Source organism: Notamacropus eugenii, chromosome 2, assembly GCF_028372415.1.
Source record: "Notamacropus eugenii isolate mMacEug1 chromosome 2, mMacEug1.pri_v2, whole genome shotgun sequence".
In the NCBI taxonomy this organism is placed as follows: domain Eukaryota; kingdom Metazoa; phylum Chordata; class Mammalia; order Diprotodontia; family Macropodidae; genus Notamacropus; species Notamacropus eugenii.
The window spans coordinates 343,900,397-343,926,489 of NC_092873.1; the positions used below are offsets into that span (position 1 = coordinate 343,900,397).

At 35.2% G+C, this 26,093-nt stretch overlaps 1 protein-coding gene across 5 annotated transcripts in view; it reads left to right on the forward strand.

Moving 5' to 3' along the window:
- The window catches only part of CCDC47 (coiled-coil domain containing 47), a 45,535-nt gene that overhangs the window by 17,538 nt on the left and 1,904 nt on the right, over window positions 1-26,093 (forward strand). For 2 of the 5 annotated variants that reach the window (XM_072645839.1, XM_072645837.1), the window contains 12 exons: window positions 8,200-8,465; window positions 8,900-9,007; window positions 9,483-9,657; window positions 14,539-14,660; window positions 14,889-14,954; window positions 16,011-16,112; window positions 16,511-16,621; window positions 18,305-18,390; window positions 19,908-19,966; window positions 20,279-20,388; window positions 20,590-20,757; window positions 24,157-24,266. In XM_072645839.1, the coding sequence (XP_072501940.1) occupies window positions 8,205-8,465; window positions 8,900-9,007; window positions 9,483-9,657; window positions 14,539-14,660; window positions 14,889-14,954; window positions 16,011-16,112; window positions 16,511-16,621; window positions 18,305-18,390; window positions 19,908-19,966; window positions 20,279-20,388; window positions 20,590-20,757; window positions 24,157-24,237 (1,449 nt within the window). In that variant the 5' untranslated portion in view covers window positions 8,200-8,204 and the 3' untranslated portion in view covers window positions 24,238-24,266. Of the gene's footprint in view, window positions 1-387; window positions 525-8,199; window positions 8,466-8,899; window positions 9,008-9,482; window positions 9,658-14,538; window positions 14,661-14,888; window positions 14,955-16,010; window positions 16,113-16,510; window positions 16,622-18,304; window positions 18,391-19,907; window positions 19,967-20,278; window positions 20,389-20,589; window positions 20,758-24,156; window positions 25,845-25,869; window positions 25,953-26,093 lie in introns of those variants that run through there. The other 3 variants (XR_011975108.1, XM_072645838.1, XM_072645836.1) reach the window with 3 other exon arrangements.

The window sequence follows — 26,093 nt, forward strand, 5'->3', positions numbered from 1 at the left end:
TTCACTATAAAGATTACTAATACTGTGCTTCCTTCCAGAATAATTTCTTATGTTTTCCTTCTACATTTTCTTTAATAAATATTGATGGAAGAAAAGATTATACTCTTTCATCAGCTCAGATTTATACCAGTAATGCAAAATGAGTTTAGGAGATATTGGATATAAAACACTTTGCAAACTTTAAAGCGTTTTGTAAATATTATTATTAAGGTCATAGACTTAAATTTAGATTGGCTAGTTAATTAATGTAGAGGATGACATATTCCATGGTGTCCTTAACCCAGTTGCTATCTTACAGATAGGAATAGTTGGTCATAAGGCAAGAAGATGGAAAAAAAATTAACTGTCCTACTAATTATGAATAAACTGTTATTTACTTATATGAAGGACATCAAATTCACTTCAGTGAGCACTTTTTAAAGCACCTATTGGATACCTACTGTGTGATAGAAAAGAAGTTGAAGATATGGTATTTGCACTGGAGAAATTTAAAATCTAGCTCTGTGCCACAAGTAAACTTCCAGGTAATTTTCTAGTTTTTTTGTCTGCTAGTGCTAGTTTAATATGCTGCTAGTCAAATCTTACTAGCTGTGATTTACCTTGAGTTTAGCAAACAGTAGCATGAATGGTGTTGAATGAGTTGATTGAGAGGCCAGAGACCTATGCTTATGAGATATCTAGTCATTAATCTCTAAATTCCATATACTGTATATGTATTATAGGAATGAAAATCAGTGCATAATAAATGTTTGTTGGATTGGAATATAAGGGAACAATGCAAGAAATATTTTAAAAACATAAATGACAGAACTTAATGAATTATTTAAATGGTGAAGGAGAGAAATGAATCTGAGATTTTGAGCTTTGGAAAACCTTGGAAATTTTGGAAAAACAATACAAAAAAAGCATTAAGCACCTACTGTTTGCTAAGCACTTTGCTATTCCCAGGGACATACAAAGACAGCCTCTGCCCTCATGGTGCTTAGTAAATAAAACATTAATATAGATAGCTATTTAATATACAATATTTAATGTATTTTAGAGATTTATAAAATAAAGTGTACTCTTAGGGCAAAGGTTATTTTCTACAGGGGCTAACATAAAGGAGTTCATGAAGGAGGTGGCAGTTGAGTTCATCTTTAAGAATGTTAGGAGTTCAGTAGATGATGGGAAAGAGAGGCATTTCAGACATGAAACAGCAAAAGAGTAGAGAACAAATTTTGGGATTACAACATGGTCCATTTTGGCTAGAGCATAGAGTTCGTGAAAGAGAATTGTGTTGGTCAAGTTTGTAAAGGCAATGTAGTACCACAATTGTGGAAGGATTTGAATGCCAGGCAGAAATTAAAACTTTACTCATTGGATGGTAGGAAGCCATTGAAGGCTGGGCTGAAGAGTGACCTGTCTAGTTATTAACCAAAAATATTTGCCCAGGGCAGGGAGGGAAAGAGGGGGCAGAAGGAAAGAATAGTTTGAAAGGGAAAGAAAGTAGAGATAAAAAGACCTAAGAGGAAGCAATTATGATACTTTAGGTCAGCATTTCTTAAACTGTGGGTTGCAACCCCATGGGGGGTGCTGATTTTAGTGATAGGGCTGATAGGGGTCTCGAGTAGAAAAAGTTTTAAGAAGTCCTGTTTTTTCTAGGTGAGTAGTAATAAGAGCCTTACTAAGGGAGAGCAAATAGTGACAAATATTGTTGCAGTGTTGCAGAGGTAGCCTCTATAAGACTCATTGACTTTTCTCTCTCCCTCATTTCTCATATCCACAGATTTGCCACAGATAGAAATAGAGAACATTCAAAATAATGAAATAAGGAAGAGCAAGTTTAGATATCTTTTTAGACATAGAAGCAAAGAAACTTAGAGTTGGAAAGGGTGTTAGAAGCCATCTAGTCCAAAAATGTTTTCTACAGTGCCCTTAACAATAATCATCAAAACTTTGCTTGAAAATCTTTAATGAGAGGGCAGCCACTACTTCCCAAAACAACCCATCCCACTTTTTGTGACAGTCCTAATCATTATTATGATTTTGTTTATGTTGAACTGAAATTTCTCTCTGTTTTCCATCTAATATTTATAATTTTGCCCTCAGAAGTTGCAGCGAACAAATATAATTCTGTTCTATATGACAGCCCTTTAGATATCTGAAGACAACTATTATGTCCCTTCTAAGTCTTAAAGCTAAGTGTCTCTATTTCTCATTTGGCATGCTCTCAAGGCCCTTCACCATTTTGATCACTTTGTTTGAATGTTACAGCAAAACAGTAACTTACTAAAACAAATAAAATCCAGAATTGAACGCAATACTCCAAATATGATCTGATGAATGCAGAATATAGTAGAACTATCAACTCTCTTATATATACTGTTCCTCTCTTATTGCAACCAAAAGTTAAATTGTATTTTTAAACTTTGTTTTATACACTTGATTAGTTTAGCTCATAATATACTAAAAACGCTAGATATTTTTTGAGCTATTTAGCAAGTCATGCCTCCCTCATTTTGTATTTACAGAACTGATTTTTAATATAAGTGGAAGACTTAAAATGTAATGAAGTGTAATTTAATTAGATTTATTCTCATTTTCTAACCTCTCAAGATCATGATCTTTTCAAGATCCTAACCCTCTCATCCAGCAGGTTTGATATCCCTTTGTGTCATCTGCATGCTTAATAAACATACTAGTTATGTCTTTGTCTAAGGCATTGATAAAAATGTCTGTCACAAGACCAAGCACAGATTCTTAAGACATTCCACTAAAGACTTCCCTATAAATTTACACCAACACACTTACCCTAGGGTCTGATTAGAAGGACTGAAAATTCTTCTAACTACTCTCAGTTCGAGTAGACTCTATCTTATCAGTAAGAGTATCATGGTAAAATGTGTCTTGTTATCATCGCTGTGAGATATCTAGGTTTGGAGATGTCCTATAGACATTTGGAGTCATGGAATCCAGTGCTCAGGTGCTCAGAATAACAGGATCATACATTAAGAGAGGAAGGGACTTTAGTAGTCATCTAATCCAACTCCATTATTTTACAAATGCAGAAACAGGTCCAGAGAGAATAGTGGTTTACCATAAAGGGAGATCTGGGCAGATTTGGGAGTCACCTTTGCAGATGTAGTAGCTGAAGAAAATGGTATTGAATGAGATTTCTAAGGGAGAAGCTGCAGAGAAAATAGAAGCGGATCCAGAAGAGTCCCTTAAGGAACTTGTACATTGTTAGAAGAAGGAAGCAAAGGGGAGAATATAGTGTATGTAAAGTCAAGGCAAGAGAGACTCCAGTAGGAAGGGGAGATACAGTATCAGAACTAGAGGGAAGTCATTATGGCTAAGGATTAAGAACTTAATACATTGGATTTGGCAAATAGGAGGTCATTGGTGATGTCTGGAAGAGTAATTTCAGTAGTACTGGAAGCAGGGGCCAATTGGCAAGGGATCTAACTGTGATACACCACAAATTGGCAGCAAATAAATTAGCTTGATTTTTGTAATTATAATAGTATTCAGTAACAGTTCTCAAGAGAGAGTGTGTAGGAAACATATTAAAGGTTACAAAGGAATAAGGTGTCACAGGAGAGAAATAATGAAGTCAGAGTGGAGAAGAAGAAGGATTTTAAGGTAGGTTATAAAACATTAGGGTAGTATGTCATGTAATTCAGGGTAAGTCTGGAAGTAAATGAAGCTGGAGTGAGGAAAGTAAATCAGGTATGAGTCAAGAGACTAAAGGTCAAGGTGATGCTTATTGCAAGTGGGTGTGATGAAATCTGAAGTCAGTGAAGAAACAAAGGTTCAAGCCTCCAAGCACATCGATTTATTAAGCAATGCATGCCAATTGCTTTCTTGTATATTTTTAGATAAAATTTAAAATAGCAATTATAATATTCATTCCCTCAACTCAGTGGATTATCTTTCACACTGGAGACAATTGACATAAGGCAGCTGCTAAATAGCTTCTGATGCTGCCTGCATTCTATACAATCTTTTCAAAACTAAATGAAGCTCTGTAGGGAAGGTACCATCACTTCATCAGCAAAATGCAGATGGCAGTGCCAGCTGCTATTCCTCCTGACTCGCAGCTGTTCATTCTCTTCAAGGAATCCATCAGTCAAGCTTAGCTGCATTCAGAGCCACCAGGGTACTGAACCTGACTCAACCATTCAACATATAAGAATCACTCTCGAGGCTTAGTGCTGAATCTTATACTGACTTAATTAAAGAAGGCAAAGAAAAGAACTTGAAAGTGAAAGGCCTATGCCCATACCCACTAAAACACTTTGGACCATAGCTAGAAAAACTCTTTGTGGTTAAGGTTCTCAGCTTGCTTCTGAGATTATTGAACAGATCACTTCTACCAGCACTGAACCAAGTATAGAAGTTGAAGTAATCATTGTAGATGTCTAATCATCTCTTGTAACAAATTGCTTACAATTAATAAATTTTGAAAGTGAATCTATATTATCATTAGAAAACCATTTTAACATTTGTTCAGATTTTGAATAAGTAAAACTGTGTTATTTGGTCCAGGAGAGATAGAAATTGGTCCAGCCAATAGAAATTCTCCAACCCCTATTGGAATTTTTTGGGAGGAGAGGATTCTGACCTGTGATTTCATCCAGTATAAAAAAAATTCTTATCAATTCAGGTCAGCAGCTCAACTGCAGCTTAGTCTTAGAGGGGGCAGTTCAGGGTCACAAGGCTGGTATGTGTATGTGTCAAAGGCAAGACTTAAATTTGTCTTCTTGGCTGCAAGGTCAACCCTGTTTCTCTAGTTGCCTAGAACACGTTTTGTTAATTTGGATCGTGTTTGATTTGTTTCACATAGGTGAAATTTCAGAACAATATATTGATGCATTCTATTTGATGGCATAGATTACAAATTATGTGTATTAAGTGTCCAATAATAAACCAAACTCAAAAAATTTAACTCAGGACTGTCCCACTTAAGCACGTTGAAGAATATTTGAAATTGGTCACAGGAGTAAGTTAGCTGATAATATAATATGGATAAGCTACTATTTGAGGTTTGTCCTAAACAAATGTATTTCCCTTACCTCCTGTTTTTACTAATCTTCATAAAATTTAATTTGTTACTGACTACAAGCCATTTTTATGTCCATTGTTGTAATACATTTTGAGTAGGTCTACTTTCTTTTGCCATTTACCTTTCTCTTTTGTTTACTGTCTTTGAAAACTTACAATGAAAATTAACTTTGTTCTGCTAAGTATAAAACAAGTTTTAGATAAATAAATCCACTGTTTTTAGATGGTTCTGAGAAGAATTGAGAGTTTATGAAAAGCAGAAGGTTGTCAACAAGTTCTGTTACTTGGAATATCATAAGAACAAGTCTGTTCTTTAATATTGGTCATTTCTGTTCTTGGTGGTCCTTTTATATGGGCATAGTGAATTATTAGAATAACACATTTCATTTAAAATGCTACCACTAATCAGAATCTATTCTTATTTATCAAACATGACATTAATAGAGAAATTGCCAGTTATTCTAACCCTTCTTCAGTTATGGCCCACAGTAGCTGCCCTATAGAGTAAAATCTCTGCACAAAAATCTTGAACAAACAATGAGAAAACGATAAATAATACAAGCAAAAGAACTCAAAGTTCCCACCTTGAACCTCTAGGAATGTGCCGTTAGTGTTTGAAGAGCAATTTGGCAGTATCCTGCATGCCTAGTATTGAATCAGATTATAACTTTAATAAATAACAAGAAAAATTTAAGTTTGGACTATTAAAATAATTGTCCTTTTTTCTTTTTTTTAAAATTAATTTGTCTTCAGTTTTCAACAATTACTTCCATAAATCTTAAAGTTTCTCCCCTTCCCTTTCCTCCACTCCCCGAGACATCATGCCAACTTACATGGCTTTTACACATCATTCTTATTTAACACATTTTCACATTAGTCATCTTGCATAGAAGAATTAAAATTAATGGAAGAAACCGTGAAAAAAACTAAAACAAAACATAACACAAGAAAAAATATTCTGCTTCATTCCGTGTTCCAATTCCATAGTTCTTTCTCTGGGTATGGATGGCATTTTGCCTCAAGAGTCTTTTGGGAATGTTTTAGGTCCTTGCATTGCTGTGAAAAGCTAAGCCTATCAGAAATAGCCTTCGCACACTGTGGCTGTTACTGTGTACAATGTTGTCCTGCTTCTGTGCATTTCATTCAGCATCAGTTCATATAAGTCCTTCCAGACCTCTCTGAAGTTGTCCTGTTCTTTATAAAACAGAATAGATTATGAAGACTCACTCTAAATAAAAGGCTAAATATTCTCTCTAAAACTTAAAATGCTAAAAGAATGCTCAAATGGAGAGGCCTCATGCCCACCCCAGGGGATAAGCTGGTTTGTGTATGTTGGGGATGGGAGAGAATTATATATGTGAAGGAAGTGTTGTGGGGGTGGGATACACTAAATCTTTGCATCTGGCTAAAAGTTACTGTCCCCTGGGAAGGACTCCTTGTTTTGGCACTTTGAACGTCCTTAGGAGGAGAATATCAAGATTGAACTAGATAAGAACAAAAAACTTGAAGGTAAGGAAGATAAATTAGCAAGTCTTCCAGGAAAAGCACAGATCTTATGAGAATGCTGCTGCTTGAGGTCTGAGATTATTAAAAAAAAAAAAAAAGACAACCTTATTTACAATCAATTATCTTCAGCAGTATTAGGCAACAAAATGAAATTTCTACGTGGCTCATAGGAATTTATACTATTGTCTTAAAGTACCTTTCTGCTCACTTTTTTTTAAACCAAAAAGCTACTTGGTTGGAATAGCCTTCTTACTAAATAGAGGTGCTTCAGAAATAAAGCCAAGTAGCAAACATTTCAGCAATAGAGTGGCTGAACATACTTTCTGTGATTCTCTATATTATGGTGGTTTTTAGATTACTCTAATTCCTTCCAGGAATAATGAATGCTTTACTGGATTGTTAGGCTCATCATCATCTAGTGTATGCCAGAAGATGGGTTGTCACACTAAGCTACAAATATAAGTGACTATTTTTAAATACTTGACTTCAAAACTTCCCTAAACCCTGCTGCTGTCTCCCTTAATCTGGCTTCTTTCCCATCTTTTCAAGAACACTTCTCAAAAATAGTCTCTGCTTGCTGCTTTTACTTCCTCATCACTTATCCACTACTCCTAAGTCATTTTTACAATCTAGCTTTTGTTTGCCACATAGTTCTGAAACTAACCCATTGCATAATTCTATTCAATTACCACTTCCCTTAATAAGACTTCTAACCCAAAATGTTTTTTCCTTTGAATTCTTATGGTACAAAGTTACCTTTTTTTTTTAATAAACTTAGCATAATCAGTTTTGTTTTGTATTTTAGTTACTCATGCTTGTCAGTCAACAAGCATTTATTAAGCACCGACTACTGGCCAGGCATTGTGCTGGGCATTTTGTAGGTACAAAGACCAAAGTGAAAGAGTCGCTGCCCTCAAAGAGTTCATATTCTAATAGGGAAGAAACAATATGCACTTATATGTAAAACACTTAAAGCAGATACAAACTTCAGGCACTGGAGGCTAGAGGGACCAAGGAAGGCAGAAGGTGACATTTGATCTGGGTCTGAAAGAACGATCCCAAGAGATGGAACATCAGACATGAGGGTCAGCTCGGACAAAGGAAGATGGAAGGTAGAACATGAGGTATATAGAGCAGCAAGGAGGCTTTGACCATAAAAGGTCTGTGGATGAGTGATGTGCAGAGAAAGGTAAGATAGGACCAGCATGTATAGACCCTTATGTGCCCAACAAAGGCATTGATTCACAATCCCTAATTTAGTGCTGGCAGTAAACTAGGCATTCACTAAATACTCATTAATAGAATGACATAGGAAAATGGGTATGACAATTAGAATTCTGTCCTTGTGTTTTACATATTAAAAAGCCAAAGGCCCCTAGAAGTGAAATAACTTTTCCAAGGTCATATAGTTATTTATGTAAGAGCCAAGATAAGACCCTTGGTCACGTAGTATCTGTTTTAGTCCTCTTTCTACTATACCACATTTAATAAGATTCCTTTTTAGGAAATATTGGTGAAATGTTATGACTTTGTACCTTTTTAAAAAACTGAAGTATTTACAAAGTCTAGTTAATTCTGGAAACAAATTTATAGTATGTTGGTTTGTGGTTTGTTTTTTGTTTGTTTTTTTTTTCATTTGTTTCACAGTCACGATGAGAATTATCTGCTTACTCTGTGTGTGCCTTTTGATGCTGGGGGATTTCTTGGAAGCTAAGTTTGATGATTTTGAGGATGGAGATGACATGGTAGAGTATGATGATAATGACTTTGCTGAGTTTGAGGATGTAATGGAAGATGTTGTCACAGAGCCCCCTCAGCGAGTTATCACCACTGAGGAAGATGAAGAGGAAGCCACTGTGGAACTGGAAGGGCCAGATGACAACCCAGAGGATTTTGAAGATGCAGATCCCCAGGTGAGCTTCTGTTCTAAGATCTCCTACAGCAATCAGATCTGTGATGTCTGGAAATAAGTAATGATTTAGTAAGCATGTAAACAAAAATCTTTACCAAGAGACCTTTATTGCCTGGAACTTTCGTTTTTCCATCAATAGGTGGAGCCATTCTCCCTCATGAAGTATAATTTGTTGCTATGGCAATATTTCTGTCCTAAAAGTTCATTGTGTAATGAAATGAAAATTTTCTACATTCACATTAAAAACTATAGGAAAGGAAATGTATATGATGTTTGGGGGGAAAGATCTGATCAATTTAAATTCTTACTACAAAAGCATGGGAGGTTACTATGCCTTTAAAGAAAACATTTCATATTTTTCTATTCTCTGCTGTTTTGTGTATCTATTTTTTTCTCTAGAAATATAATCTCAAATAATGTTTTTCCTTTCCTTAGGAGGGGGATACTGAGAATGAACCATATGATGATGAGGAGTTTGAAGGCTTTGAAGAGAAACCAGATATGTCTTCCAGCAAAAGCAAAGACCCTATAACAATTGTTGATGTAAGTATACAAGGCATTGAATGCTAGACGGACCTACAGCGTGATATTTTGTTACCATTGGCTTCAAGTTATAATTACACTTAACTGGTGTTGAGACATAACAAGTTCAAAGTTCTGGAGAGATTCCTTTTCCTTTCTACCCCATTTCTGAACCCTATTACCAACACACAGCAGATGGAGAGACACGAGATGTAGATAAAAATGACTTCTGCTCTAGTTTGTGAAATACATTTTCCAGTTCATTTTTGTCATTATATCATGTTTTCTTGATGTTTTTCAAACAGGCCTAACATAGAACATCAGAATGATTGTATTTTCTTAACATTTTCTAATCATCTTCACTGAAAGTAATTTTAATTGTTTCACTAAAACAGCCATTACTACTTACTTATGATATATATCTCCTGGAGTTTTCTTCTGTGCCATAAAAAGCCACATTCTTTATTATTAATTATAATAACTCTGTTTTTGTTAGGTCCCTGCACACCTTCAAAATAGCTGGGAAAGTTATTATATGGAGATTTTGATGGTAACAGGCCTGCTTGCCTACATCATGAATTATATTATTGGAAAGAATAAAAACAATCGTCTGGCTCAGGCTTGGTTCAACACCCATAGAGAGCTTCTGGAAAGCAACTTTACCCTCGTTGGTGAGTTAGGCCTGTTTAGGTTGATTGACTGACCTGAAAATAACATTCTGAAAGTGATTTCCTGCCCTTAAATAATATAGGCACCTATTTTGGTAGAGTGCCCAAGATCTGCTGAAGGGAAGATGCTGAATTTCTGCCTAAGGTTCACTGTATTTGTAGAGTAGGGAATAATGAAACAGTATTATAGGCTTAGACTTGGTTCATTGTCAGAATTGTGAGTTCTTTGTGGAAAAGAACTGTTTCTCTTTATTTTTATTTTATAATAAACATGCATATGTCCTCTATTCTTTAGGTGCTTAGAATTATACTCATCAATCTCTCCCTATCTAGTGATTTCTTCTTTACTGCCCACAAACACACCCAAGTTTCCCATCTTTAAAAAAATTCTCGTTAGGCTTTACTGTTCCTCCATGCTGTCATCCTACACACACACACACACACACACACACACACACACACACACACACACACACACACACACACACTCTCTCTCTCTCTCTCTCTCTCTCTCTCTCTCTCTCTCTCTTTCTCTCTCTTTCTTTCTCTCTCTCTCTCTCTTTCTCTCTTTCATCTCCTTAAAAGCTATCAATATTTAGTAAGTCTATTCCTTCACCTCTCATTCAATTTTCAACCCCTTGCAATCTGCCTTCCACTGTCACTGAGCAACTGAGGCTGCTCTTTCCAAGTTACAAATTATCTCTTCGCTGCCAAATTGGGTGACCTTTTCTCACTCCTCATCCTTCTTGACCTCTGCAGCTTCTGGCACGGGTCTCTGACCCCCAGTCTCATTTGCTGGAGTTTCATCCAAATCACCCTCTCTAACTTTGAGTGTCCCCAATGACTTTGACCTGTCCCTTTTCTCTCTCTTCACTCATGGGTTTCATTATCATCTCTTTGCAGATGAATCCCAAATTGATATATCCTTCCAGTCCATTGCTCTTTGCTGAGTTTCAGTCACGTCACCACCTCCCTATTGGATGTTTCAAATTCGAAGCTGTGAAGGCACCTCACATCATATCCAAAACAATTCATTTTCTTTCCCCAAAATCTTACCCCTTTTCTAAATTTCAGTCAGTTGACAAACATTTATTAAGTACTTATGTGATGCCAAGCATTGTGCTAGGTACTGGGAAGACAAATAGAAAAAAGAAAAATTCCTCCTCTGAAGGAGCTTACATTCTAATGAAGGAAACTATGGGTATATGTATTTAAGCTTAAAACCTACACCAAGACTTTGGGGACAGTCTGTATGTTTTTGTATGTGTACTTACATATGTACATGTTGTATATAGTAGAATGTAAGCTCTTTGAGTGCAGGAACTGTTTAATTTTCACTTTTTGTATCCCTTGTACCTAGGGTAGCACATAGTAGGTGCTTAACAAATGTTGGTTGTTTTTATGTTCTTTAATATAACCAGAAGTTAAATAAACACAAGTAGCATCTCATCCCTCAAACATTTGGTATATTAGATTTTATAAGTGGGAAAATATATTCTGTGCTAAATTATCATCAAAGGAACGAGAATGGAATAGTTGTTTTTACTCAGGCAACAATAATTTTTCATGTTATATACTTCATTAAGGTTTACAAAAGGTGAAGCTGTCTCTCAAATCCAGCCCTAGGTACTTTTGGTACAAGGTAGCTACTGTTTGACTGTTAACAGTGGTTTCCAAATTTTACATAGTGTTGCTCCAATTGGTGCAAACTTTTTATAACTTATATTTTGGTCAAACTCATTAAAATTTTGTAGCATAGCTTAGTGAAAGGAGCAGAACCAGGAGAACTTTGTGCACAGCAACGACCACAGTGTGCAAGAGTTTTTTCTGGTAGACTTGGAATTTCATAATAACGCAAGAACTTATTAAAAAAAAAATCCCAATGGTGGCTTTCTAAGGCCAAATGCCTTCCACACTCAGAGAAAGAAATATGGAAGTCATTCGCAGAATGTAGCAGATCATGTTTGTGTGTGTGTGTGTTTTTGTGTATCATGTTTTGATTTGTTATATGATTTCTTCCATTTATTTTAGTCCGACTACATAGCATGACTATAGTGAAAATGTACTCAATAGGAAAGTATATGTAGAACCTATACAGAATTGTATGCAGTCGTGGGGAGAGTGGGGGGTAGGTGTGGGGCGGATAAAATCTTAATTTTATGGCAGTGATTGTAAAACATTAAAAAATAATAATAAAATAAAATTTAAAAAAATTTTGTAGCATACAAACCTTTAAACATACAGATACTAATTTATTAATGAACTCCTTTAGAGCTTTCATATTTACAGTTTATAAAATAGCCATAATAATATTATTATTAATATGGTGGTTAAGCTTAGTTTTGGTAGTTTCTCCAAACCTCGTTCCATTGATAATAATACTACTCATATTCTTTTTTTAATCACTATTGGGATTGAAATTTTGTCTTTATAACAGCTACACCAGAAAACCTTGTTTCAAACAAAACAAAATGTTATAAATAGTAGCAAGCTTTGTATCACTTTTTAATAAACAAGAATCCTTTATTCTCCTGTAGCTAAAATGTAAATGTTTTGGTTTTAAACATACTTTCTCAAGACAAGTCTTTTGACCTTTGTGTTTTAGAGTAAGATCATATGTCATATTTGTCTCTAGCAAGCAGGTTTCTTATTTGTATAAGTCTTTAAAATAAATTGAAAATTGCTTCTAAAGACTGATCAAATGACCAGTAATAAACTGGTTTATTAATAAACGTTTTCTGTTTAATGTGTAGGTCAGGCATTTTTAAAATTAGGGAATTTATTTAAATTAAAATATTTATTAGTCACCTTCTATGGTACCATGCACACTAAAGGCACTGGGAATCAAAGACAAAAAGGAAACTTTTCTTTCAAGAATCATAAAAATATTATTTTGAAAATATATTGCACATAGCTCTTAACTTTTTCACAAATAGAGTCACTGTATCTTTCTGGATTTGAGTACAAATATAAGGACTTTGCATTGATTTATTTAGAGTGCTTAGTTTTTCAAAAATATCCACCAAGTATGTAAGCTTTATGGGGAATTTTTTATTAATATCTTGTTTTTACATCATTTTCTTCATTTCTAAATAAGTTCTTTCTTCATCTCTTACCCAGAGAGTCATTGCTTACAACAAAGACTTTTTTAAAAACCATAAAGTCTAGTTTTGACCAGGTCTGGTGGTATTTGTAGTGTTCCGCACTAATAGTTCTGCATTTATTTGATGGAAGAGAAGTAACTCCATGGAACAGAGCCAAGCTTGGTTGTTATAATTACGCAGCAGCCACATGAAAAAATGCTCTAAATCAATAATGACAAAAGACATGTAAATCAAAACTACTTTGAGGTTTCACAATATATCCAGCAAACTGGAAGTGACATAAAAGGGGAATTGTTAATGTTTGAAAGATTAGAGTATACTAGAGCATTCTGTAGGTAGAGCTGTGAATGCTCCAACCATTCTGGAAAGTATTTTGGAATTATGTGAAGAAAGGGATTAAAATTTCCACACGCTAAGACCCAGGGATTCCTCTGCTAGGCATATACTCCAAGAAGGTCAGTGATGGAAAGGCTCCATATACACCAAAATATCTGTAGTAGCTAAGAACTGGGAAACAAAATGATGCCCATTAATTAGAGGGAAATAAATAAATTCTAGTACATGAATAAAATATTGTTGTGCTCTAAGAAGCCTTGGATGTAATAAATATAGAGAAGCATGGAATGAACTTATATATGAGTTAAAGCAAAGATAAATAGAACCAGGAAAACTAATAAGGATAAAGATTACAACCATCTAAATGAAAAGGACATCAATTGAAACTGAATGCTGTGAAATTTTATTTTATTGACCAATGAAATTTTATTGACCAATGAAGAAAATGAGAAGAAATTTCTCTGCTTTGCAGATATGGGAGACTGTGGAACACGAGATAATGCAATACTTAACTGGTGTGTTGGTTAGTTTTACTAAACTGTTTTCCCTTTGGATGGGGAAGTAAGGAAAGGTATATTAAAAACTTAAGGTGATATAAAAACAAAAAAAATATGAATTTTTTTTTTTCAAAAGAAGCTGAAGGTGTATATGAAGAAAAATCTTCCTTTCTATATTGGTTTTGCTGAATTTTTCTCCTTTTTTACAAAGGATGATACTCTGGGATGGGGCATATTGAAAAATGTAGGTGATATAAAAATAATATATTAATGAAAACATTTTAAAATTATTTTTTAAATGTACAGAAGAAAGCAACAAGGCAAAATGGAACACGGTTTTTTTATTCTATTAAGTATAAGATATATATTATTTAAGAATGCAAAAAACGATAACATGCTTGTAATTTCTTATACAAGCACCCTTTGTTCTTTTAAAAAAAATAAACTGTTGTGTTTATTAAATCCAAATAAAAATAAGAGAACCACATATTCATATTACAATTTTGTTGATGTTGCCTTTTGTGGGAGAAGCAGTGTGACAGCTGAATGGATCATATCAATGAAATAGTTCCATCAGTAAATTTTAGGCTTTTTGGTAGGAGTTTTCAATTTCAATATCTACTTTTGAGTATTTTGTTCTTACTAATAGTCAGTAAACTCCTAAGGGAGATGGGAAATAATTCTGTTGAAGTGGCAAAAACTGTGGGATTGTAATGATCAACGAGATACTGTATATAAGATACTTTTAAAACTTGAAAGCACAATATAATTAGCAGGTATTTTTTTAGTATAGTCCACTTCCTTTTGTATGCAGATGGTAATTCTTAGCCAGGGAAACTAAAAGCCAGTTGTTTTAATGCTAATGTAGTGTATCCTTAGCAGTAGGGTAGTTACCCCTAAACATTTTGTTTAATGAATAGCATTAAGCAGATTTTTTTTTTCCTCAGGGGATGATGGAACCAGCAAGGAAGCTACTAGTACAGGGAAGTTAAACCAGGAGAATGAGCACATCTATAACCTCTGGTGTTCAGGCCGAGTGTGCTGTGAGGGCATGCTTATACAGCTAAAGGTCAGTAGGAGAGCTTTGGAACTAGAAAAGTTCTCGGTCTTCCCTTCATTCTTATCCTGTAGCTGTTCCTTTTGCTACTCATTTGTAACCTGGATGGTCAAGATATTATCTGCTTGCTATCTGAAAGAAATAATTTTGTAGAGAGTATTTGATGAAATTTTAGATTATCAAATAAATGCCAGCTTTTCTAAGGGTTCCCAACCTGATGTATTATACTTGTTTTTTCAGTTTCTCAAGAGACAAGATCTCCTGAATGTCCTAGCTCGAATGATGAGGCCAACCTGTGATCAAGTGGTATGTATACCTTCCAGTTAGTTTTTCTGTGTACAGTTTGAGTTCTGAGTGTGACCTTCCCAAATTGACTTTGGATTTCTCCTGAACTATTTTTCTGTTTCTCAAAACAGTTTATCACAGTAAGTCAGATAGATCTGGGAATATTATATTTTTATTTGTGTAATTTTATGTTGTGGTCTGCATACTTGGAGACCTTAATATCAAGTGAATTTCTCTCCTTAATTATAATTATTCTGTAAGGCATCAAATTATGATTTTTATCTTAATTAAAAGTATAGCATTTCCATCAGCAGACTGTCATTGATTCATTAAATATTTATTCTTCACTTAAGGTGGTTACTATGTTCAGGGCAGTATTCTGGGTCCATGTTCTATCCAAACTGTAAAAAATACACTTCTAAGTATCCAGGAGCTTATAATTTAGTAGGAAAAAATAACATATGCCCAGTTATCTAAAATTTAGTGCAGCATGTGATAAGTGCCTTAAGAATTATATAAATTATCTTGAAATACTTGTTAGATTGAATCTCTTTTTCCTGATTTTAAAGTTGCTGTCTACTTCTCTGCATGAAAAGTAGTGAGATGTAATGACTAGAAGGGCCAATCTTAGAGGTATGAAGACCTGGGTTCAGTTCTTGCATTTGACTTAGATCATAAAGACATCAGTTAACCTTTCAGTGCCCCCAGCAATTCATTATGAGTTGATCCTTATTACAGATTATTGATCTCCATGACTGGAGGGAATTTCACACCAGGAATTCCCTCCAGTGATAAAAACTCATTTGGACATCACCTGCTCCCCATCCCCACTCCTCCATTGCATACTTTTCCTTTTTTTTCTTCAAAATGGGATAATACAAATGTATTTTGAGATTACTTTATAGAGAGAATCAAATTATGGAATTTTTAATAGAGATGCTAATATTGTATATTTGTCTTTATTTCACCCTCAAAAGTACAATAATGATATTATATTTAACAGCCCACTTAAGAAATCTTAGGCCCATAATGGACTTTACTACTTGTTTGTAAATCCAGTGTAATACCTGTTTTCAGCAAATAAAAGTAACAATGAATGATGAAGATATGGATACATATGTTTTTGCTGTTGGCACACGAAGAGCCTTGGTACGACTACAGAAGGAGATGCAGGACCTGGTATGTATATTCTGACTTAAATTTAAACAAAAAATTAAATCACTTTTATTTTCTCCCGTGTTAAATATTGCATTTGTTTGTTAATTGACTTGTTTAAATTGTGTTTGAAGTCATTTAGAAATAAGTTAGTGAATGAAACACCTTCACTATCATATGCATATATAAGTACATCATGTATATTTAAGTAGTATGTAATGTGGTTGGGTGTACTTTCTAATAGATAAAGGAAAAATAGACCTATTCCAGAGCTTTAAAATATGGGAAAGAAAAGATAAAACTCTTTGCCATTCTTTTGGATAATAAGGTTTCTAAATTAATGTTAGAAATATTCCATTAGGCAACTGATGATTTTTTTCATAGGCATTAAAATCCTCCATTTCTCTTCCTATTTTCAACAGTGTGAATTTTGTAGTGACAAGCCCAAGTCTGGAACAAAGTATGGACTTCCAGACTCCCTGGCCATCTTGTCAGAAATGGGAGAAGTCACAGAGGGAATGATGGATACAAAGGTAAATAGAGAACTTTGCATTTACAGGGCATATACCATTAAAGCTGTAATATTTTTAAGCTTTTACAACTAATTTGTACTGTTTCTACACAAAGATGTTTAAAAGGAAATCACAAGAAGGCATTAGTTCTAAGGAGTTGATTAAACATTTTGTTTTGTTAAGATGTTTTCATCTCCAATTAAACAGCAAAGTGCATAGGATAGCTAATAACCTTTGAGAGTTTTTTGTTTTGTTTTCAGACTGTTTTAAAACATATTCTCTTTTTTTTTTTTCCAGGGAGAATGAGAATATAGTACTACCATTACTATTCCTATCAGGAATCACCTTGATGATTAGTCTGTGTCCCTTAAGTTTCTGGTAGGGTGGGGAGAAAAGGCTGTAGAAATAAACACCTAGATATTGGTTGTTTAGGAATAAGTACAAATCCTGTTATCTCAGGTTTGAGAACCACAAGGAAGTCAATTCACATCAATTTAGCAAAGATTTATTAAGTTTTTTTAATATGTAAGACACTTTGTTAAGCACTGGGATAGAAAGATGAAATAAGACAATATCTTTGCCTTTCCAGTAGCTTAAGATTTAAGATATATGTATTCAGATAACTGTAGTGCAAGCCAGAATGTGTTAAATTCAGAGGAGGGACCCAGACAAAATGTTTTGAGATATTTGAGGAATGAGAAGTGATTTTCAACCAGGAAAATCAGGGAAGGCTTAGTGAAAGAGGTAATCCCTGAAGTTTGGTTCATGAAGGAAGGAATTTCAGTAAGGGATAGATTGAACATTTTGTATGGGAGTATCTATTCAGGGCACTGAAATGAACAAAGGCAAAGAGGCAGAAGGAAAATTAGGAATGGTGGATAGGAACATTGAGTGTAGAAAAGAGAGTGGTTCTAAGATAGAACTACCAAAGTAGGTTGAAGTCATTGTGGAGGTGTTTGAATGCCAACATAGTTTTACTTTATTCAGCAGGCTGTTAGGAACTACCAGAAGATGTCAAAAAGATGAGAGATAAGCTTAGAGCAGTGTGTTAGGGAACTTGCTTGTATAATAATGGAGGACGGAGGATGGACTAAAGAGAATAATTAGGAGGTCATTGCAGGCATAGTGACGTTGGGATTGGAAAAAAGGAGCAAGGTGTAAGAGAAACATTCCCCAGGTAGGTTCAGGTGGCCTTGGTGATGGATGAAGGTGAGAGAGATACACACACGAGAACCAGAGGTGACTAAGGTTTCCAGCATAGAAGGACAACAAGACCATCAATTGAAGTAGTGAAATGAGGAATAAAGGTGAAGGTTTGAGGGGGAAATGATTTGTCCAATTTTATGTGCTTCAGGGTAGAATAGGTTGATCTATTACAGAGGTCCCATTAAAATTATTTGTAGTTTCTGTCTTTATACTTTCACTTCATAGCATGTTCTCTTTAGATAATTATCAGTCTATTCTGTTTTCTCCTTCCATGTGAGAAGAAACTTAGGGGTGATTTAGACAACCTTTTCTCTTAGACTTGTAATCAAGGATCCTTTATAAAATTTAACTTCTCAAAGGAAAATCTTTGCCTTGGAGATTCCATATACAGGAGTATAGAGTTTTAAATGATGTAATTATGCGTTCAGGAGGAAATGAGTTGCAACCCCTCAGTTTCAAACAAATTAGAACTAAACTTGTCTTTTTTTTTTTTTTCAGATGGTACACTTTCTCACACACTATGCTGACAAGATTGAATCAGTCCATTTTTCAGATCAGTTCTCCGGTCCAAAAGTCATGCAAGAGTATGTATAAGAGATGAAATTCCCAAACAAGTCTGCTTGACTAATTTGATGTTTTTTGAAAATCAACAAGGTGCCACCTGCAAATTTCCCTTGCAAAATGGGTAAGGGAAACTGGTGGCAGGCTACTGAACTTAAGTTCATGATGAGAAGTGTTTAGCTATCTATGTGAAACAAACAAATGAACCTACCCTGGTTTTGCCTATGTCTCATTGTCATTCATTTAATTCATGTGCTGTGGTGAATGAACTTCTGGCGGAATGACTGCTCCTAAGAAAATGAGTCATTAATCTGTTTTTCCTTTTGTGCTCCTAATTTTACATCTTTATTTCCAACTATATCCTTTCAGTCAATAAGCATTTATTAGGTACCTACTGTGTGCCAGGCACTGTGCTAAGTACTACACTGTTTGATTTATTATAAACCTACATGCTTTGTGATTTATAGCCTCTTCTGACTTCCTTCCCAGCAGGTAATGACATGATGTAAAGTGCTTTCTAAAGGCAAAAACAACAGCCTGTAGGACTTTGAGAAGAAATTGTTCTAATGTAAACAGAACAAATACAAGCTTGCCTTGGGTTTTTCCTTTAAATTCAGAGTTCTGCTCAGAATAAAATTTTTACATGAAAGTATCTATTGGGGTAGCATTACTATATTAATTTCTGACTTATATTTCCTTCAGAAGTAGGTTTTTATCATGAGGACTGTGTATTTGCAAGTTAGGAATTAGTCTGAATTTCAGTTTACTGTCAAGTTAGATAATTATCAGTCTATTCTGTTTTCTCTTTCTATTTGAGGAGAAACTTATGAACAATTTAGCCTCTATGTTATGGCTACAAAAGAGGCAACCTTTTCTCATAGACTTGTAATCAGAGATCCCCTATCAGGTTAACAGCAACATCGGGACTATAAGGTTATCATTTAATTTCTAGGTTATAATTCACAGCAGGTATTTATCTGGACCTATTTAGTTTTCTTTTTTGGTAACCAGTGTCAAAGGCAAAGGGAGAGTAAGTAATTGTCTTAGGAAGGATAAAAGCAAGTCAGTGGCATTTCCAGGATTAAAATCTCTTAAGTCTGAGCCTGATCCAGGACTGAGCTGCTTGTGCCCAGAAGATTACCACAGATACTACTAGCTGAAAAACAATTTTAAAAAAGACTAAAACTCTCCTAAAAATATGACTTATATTTATTAAGAGTGTCCTGGTCACACACGCCAAAATAGTTTCACGGTAGTGTCAGGCTAGGAGGAAGGGAGAGCTGCCACTTGTAACTTTATATGCAGAAATTACATAAACAACCATCAATTCATTAACCTCCCTAATTGTTTAATTAGTTTAGACTTTTGAAATGGATATTTTAAGCAAAGCACTGCGGTGACTGACATCATACCCCATCTGTTTTCAAGTGTATGTTCATCTGTTTGTGGTGACCAGCACATACATGAGCATGTTTTTCCAAGAACAGAGAGTATGTCTCTTACTCTCTGTCCAACCAGCCTCTTTTTTTTCTTGTAACAGGGAAGGTCAGCCTTTAAAGCTGCCCGACACCAAGAGGACACTGTTGTTTACATTTAATGGTAAGAATTATAGCATCTGTGATGTCTTCATCTGTCACTCTGTGAAGTAGTCTCCTTAAAAGGGAAATGTGCTTTCTTTTAGATGAGAGTTAATGCAATGCTACCTAACCCAATATGACCTTCAATCAAGAAAAGAGTCTTAGTTTTTCTTATGTCTTAGTTTCTATTATTTGTCTCATTATATAACTAGCTGCCTTTCAAAGTGGTAGGTTTCTCTAAACTAAGAGAAATGTGAAAAGCATTTCTTTTAATGATATAAAAAGAAAGGAAATTTAGGATCATTAATTAATAGAAAATGAATTTGTTTTCCAGTACCTGGCTTAGGTAACACTTCCCCAAAGGACATGGAGGCTTTACTGCCCCTGATGAACATGGTGATTTACTCTATTGATAAAGCCAAAAAGTTCCGGCTTAACCGAGAAGTAAGTGCCACTTACAACTCTGCTTTCCAATGAGTGCATGTTTCTTATGCCAGCATTTATGTCTGATTCAGTGTATAGATAGAGGGCCAGAGAGTTTGAGGATGCAAATGGCATAAGAGCCCTTTTTTTAACATAGTAGATGGGATTTTTGCTTTTAAGCAATAGGCTGATGATTGAAATCCTTCTTTGTCTTGGGGAAAGGGCAGACAAAAAGCTGATAAGAACCGGGCCCGAGTAGAAGAGAATTTCCTGAAGCTGACACACGTGCAGAGGCAGGAAGCTGCACAGTCTCGCCGAGAAGAAAAAAAGAGAGCGGAAAAGGAGAGGATCATGAATGAGGAAGATCCAGAGAAACAACGAAGACTAGAGGTGACGGTGACTTTTTTTGTCACTGGAGTGACAAATCACTGGGGCTATGCCATGGAGGGAATGGAGGCACTTTTGTGTTTCCCCTCCCCTCTCAATCCTATCTTTTGTTTTGTACCACTTGAGAGGTACAGAAAATGTCTCTTAGGGACATTTTCTACATTTTGATTCCCCCTGAAAAAAAAAAACTACTAGGTTTGAGATCATGTCTGAACTAAGACTCAAAGAGAAATAGCCACTAAAAATAGAAAAATAAGATTAAACTGTTTAATGAATTTTAAAATCACTAACAAAATTAAATTTTCTAACATACACACAAAGAACAAAAAGGGCTTATATATGAAACTAAATATCTGTTACAATTTGTTTATTTAAGTGTATATTAATTTAATTAGATATTAATAAAACTGCCTTGTGTCCCCTTTCTTCTGAACTTTTTTCTTTTCTGATTCTTTTGGTTTTTTGACACTTTTTCCTTTGGGTTTTTTTTTCTATCTCTCTAACTTCCTATTAACTTATCCTGCACCAATAGAAAGCCCTCCTTTGTAATAGACCATTTAGTGAGCCCTACTATGTATGTATCAGGTTGTGAAATACAGAGACAAAGTGAAACTAATGCCTGCTCTTGAGGCATACATTATGATAGGAGAAATACCATTTATATTTATTAAATGTAGGCAGAATATACACAGTATTCTATTTGTACAGAGTAGTTTTTGGAGGGCACTGGTTTTCACTAGGAGCATCAGAAAGACTTCATAGAAAGTGGTGCTTAAATGGAATCTTGAAGGAAACCAAAGATTCCAAGAGGTAGAGGTGAGGAATTGCTGTATTCCAGGCATGGGGGACTGCCAGTGCAAAGACGTAAGGATAGGAAATGTAGCATCATGTATGCTGGAATATTAAGCAGGCTAGTGGGCCAGACAGCAGGTTGAGAGCAGGGGAAAAATCAGAAAGAGACCAGGTTATGAAGGTTATCCATGCCAGAAAAAGAAGTTTATATTTGATCCTGAGGCTAATAGGAAGAGATTAGTGTTAAATGACTTTTAGGAGGGAGGGCATGACATGGTCAGACCTATGAAGTAGAAGCATTATTTGTCAGCTAATTGGAGGATGGGTTGGAGTAAGGAGAGGTTCAAGGCAAGGAGACTAAGTAGAAGTGTATTGTAGTAGTCCATGCAACAGATGACAAGTTATTGTGGAGACAGAATCAGGAAGATCTGGCAATTGATTTGCTATATGGGGTGCTTCAGCATGAGGAGCAGAGGATGACACTGGAGTTTCCAACTTGGGTGACTGAAAAGATGGTGGCACCCCCAATAGCAATAGAGATGTTTGGAAAGTAGGGAAAGCATAAAGAGAAAGAGAATGAGTTTTGTTTTGGATATATATTAGTATTGTCAGACAAATCAACACATTGGTCACATCTGAATAGGTATGTCTCATTCCACATCTCTAGTCCATCAACATGACTCATCAGTCTACTCAAAGCTCATGACTGGTTATTGCCATGATCAGGGTTTTGAATGTTTTCAGAGTTACTTTCTTTTACATTATTGTGGTCATCTTGCAAATTATTTTCCTGGTTCTGCTCAGTTCACTCTACACCATCTCATACAGTTCTTCCCAAATTTCTCTGAATTCTACAGTCGCCATTTCTTATGATACAGTTACATTCCATTACTTTGTTTTTTATGAAATAACTAAATGGGCTTCTCCTTCTGTTAGTTGGTTGTCATGGTTTTTTGGAAAGGAAGACAGATTCTTCAGAGAATTGCCTCTTCAGTCGTCCTCTTTCCATCTCTCATCAATCTCTCCCTGTCTACTGGTTTCTTCTCTACTATAACACATCTAAGTCATCTCCCCTATCTTAAAAAAAAAAAAAAAAAAGACCTTGCACTTAATACCGTTTTGCTCTCAAACAGTTGTCCTTGTTACTCTTCCTTTTCTCAATCAAATTCCTAAAAAAAACTATCTGTACTTCTTCCTTTGCAATCTGACTAATGACCATACATATCATTTATCTGAAGTTGCTTTTTCCAAAATTACCAGTGATTTCTTAAAATTGCCAAATCTAGAAATCTTTTATTAATCCTCCTTTTTCTTGACTTCTCTGCATGATTTGACACTCTTGACCACCCTCTTCTCCTGCATACTTCCTGTTCTCTAAGATTCAATAACAGTATTCTTTCTTGGTTCTCCTACCTGATTCACAATCGTCTCTGCTGAATCTTTAACAATATCACACTCTTTCACTGTATACGCAAAGGCTTTGTCCTGGGCCCTCTTCTCTCAGCTTACTCTCTCACTTGGTGATCTCATCAGCTCCCATGATTTTAATTACCTCTTTGTGAATGATTTATAGCAGTATTCTCTCTCCCTACCTTCTTCCTTCCCCCCTGGTCCCTCAGTTCCAGTCCCGTATCACAAACTACCTGTTATATATTCCCAACTGGATATCTATAGACATTTCAAACATAACTCATTATCTTTCCCTCAAAACCTACCCCTCTTCTGAATTTTCCTTTTACTGTCAAGGGCACCATCATCCTTCTAATCATCTGGGTTCTGAACCTCTTGGTTTGCCTCAGTATTACTGTATTTAATGTTTGCTTTAAAAACCCCAAGAATATGTAATACAGATTCAGTATCTCAAATATAGACATCTTTTTCTGTTCTTTTTATGAGGAAATAGTCATATTTCTGATGTTTGTCAAGTTCGTCATAAAAGTAGGGGGATGACAGGGAGTAGACTCTTGATTTCATTGTTATAGGGAACTCACAGAGAAGGAACTTCCACCTGTAATACAGACCTGTGACTTCTCTGCAATTTATGGTCTTTGGAGAGTTGCTTAGAGCACTGAGAGGTTAAATGATTTGCCCAGGGTAACACAGCCCCAGGTCTTCCTGGCTTCAAAACCAGCTGTATCTTCACTGAATCAGAGATGTTGTATTCAAGGCCCACAAAACTCCAGAGTGCAATTTGGACTAGATTAAAATGTAACTGGGAAGTGTTTAACAAAATAAATAAAAATACAATATAGCAGAGATAATGTTAATTTGTCATTTCCAAAGTATTCCAACAACAGGAATCTGTTTCTCTTTGAGTTTGACACCACCGTACTATACAAGCCACACTACCTCTCTAAAAAATCCGTATCACCCCCCCCCAAAAAAGAGAACTAAACTGAGTTTACTTAGTTCTTTGCTTCATTAATCCCAGTGTTGACACACCACCAGAGGTAATAGATAGTTATATCTGAAATTTGCTAGCTATAACTAAGATGTTAAAACTGCTGTATGGGGAAATTTTGAACAGTAATATGGATTAGGTACTTTTTTGGGGGTCAGGTTTGGGGATTAACTCTGTCTTTTGCTTAATTTTGTATTCTTTTTCAATAGGAAGCTGCCTTGAGACGTGAACAGAAGAAGTTAGAGAAGAAACAACTGAAAATGAAGCAAATCAAAGTGAAATCCATGTAAAAGTGAAAGGAGCCTGGCTGATTGCACTTGTAAGCTCTGAATTCACAGGGTACAAAAACGTCCATTTCTCTCCTTTAACTTCAAACACTCACCACCTGGGAAATCCTCATTGTATCATCAGCACTATTTATTGGTTTAGAGTTTTACAAAGTATGTATATGAGTTTGAAGGGCTCTGTTTCAGTAATTTTTTTTCCCAGGTAATCAAATTGCTTTGACTATTTTTAAAAGAAATGATAGTTCAAATTTCTGTGATTTATTTTTTTAATTTTAAATGTAAAATGAATCATCAGTGCCAGTCGCATTTCAGTGCTTCTTGTTTTTAAGATATTTGATGTCTATAAGCAAAATCCTCGTTGCTTGTGGGCAATTGAAATAGAGAAAAACTCTAAAACCAGGATTTCCCAAATGACTATTGAAATTGCACAATAAACATTGTTTGGTGTCACTTTCTGTGTCTCCATTAAGCTCGTTAAGGAGTACAATTTAGAGCACTACAGATAGGATCTTGAATATTTAGGAACTCAGAGTTAATGTAATTTCTGATTTGTAGGTGGGAGGTGCTAATGACAGTATTATGGAATATCATGCTATCTATGATCAGTTTTTAGGATATTTGTACTATAAAAAATTCTTGGTAGTTGAAATATCAGGGATAGGTAATACAGGAGCAGTTTTTCTTCTTACCCAGTGCCACGAGCTCATGAAAAAGTGAACGCTGCATTTTAAATGATTGTGTGTACTTCTTTTCTTGAACAATAAAACGTGATAAACAGCTTCACCTCAGGCAGTTCAATGGGCTCTCAAATTTTGTGAAGAAGTTAATTCTTAAAATGTTTTTTTTCTTGGTTGCTGCTGCCTGTCAAATGTTTACTGAGAATCTCTTCTAGAAGGTGGCTATGCACCTTTGATTTTTTTTCTGCTATCCGCCCTTCTCCTACTTGAAGTCAGGCAGATTCTTTGGGTGGAGATGAGTATCTCTAAGCAATGAAGAGCTGTGGCTGCTTCCCAAGGAAGCAGCTTTAAGGGCGAGACCTGTCTGCACGAGCACTTTGCTTGGTCAGATCTCTGCATTTTATAAATGCTTCCTTCTAAGAAAGCATTTTTTAGTAACTACTTGTACTGGGTGTTTTGTGTTGGGATGGGAAAGGGTAGGGTTTTTCTTGGGGGTGGGAGAGGGATTTTGTTGAAGCTTTGTGCAGATCTGTTCTGAGCAATAATAATGAATTGCTGTGGAAACAGCACGTGCTGAAGAAGCATTTGTTACTGCATGTAAACTTTTCACCTGAATTTTTATCTTGGAGAATGCCAAATCCTGTAATTTGGAGATATGAATGTAATTTTTAACAATTCATAAAATTAAATTATTAAAGTAACATACTTACATGGAATTTAACTATTTTAATGCTTTAATTTTAGAATTAGTATTGTTCCACAACTTTTAAAGATACTTATAGTAAGGAAAGTTAATGTGCTATAATTATAATGTCTTTTGATTAAATGAAAGCTTTCTTAAAGACTTATACATTTGGGCTATGGCAGCTAATTTTTATAATATAAGCATTCATATGAACTACCTATGAACATATTAAAATAATTGATGAAACATTCAGTGCCTTCCTTATTTTACTAGTGTTGTCCTTTTTCAAGACTGTGAAATTCAGGACTATTTTCTTTCTGTGCAAAGTCAGCATTTGAGGCAGCTCTTTAAAATCAGTATCCTTTCCTATTCACCCTTGCCTTATCACACCATGTTCCCTGTCATCAAGAAGTATGTTCAAGAATTACATGGGATGAGTTGATTCTGATTTGTACCAGTGGTCAGAGTACCCTAATTCTGAGAAGGTCCTGGATCTA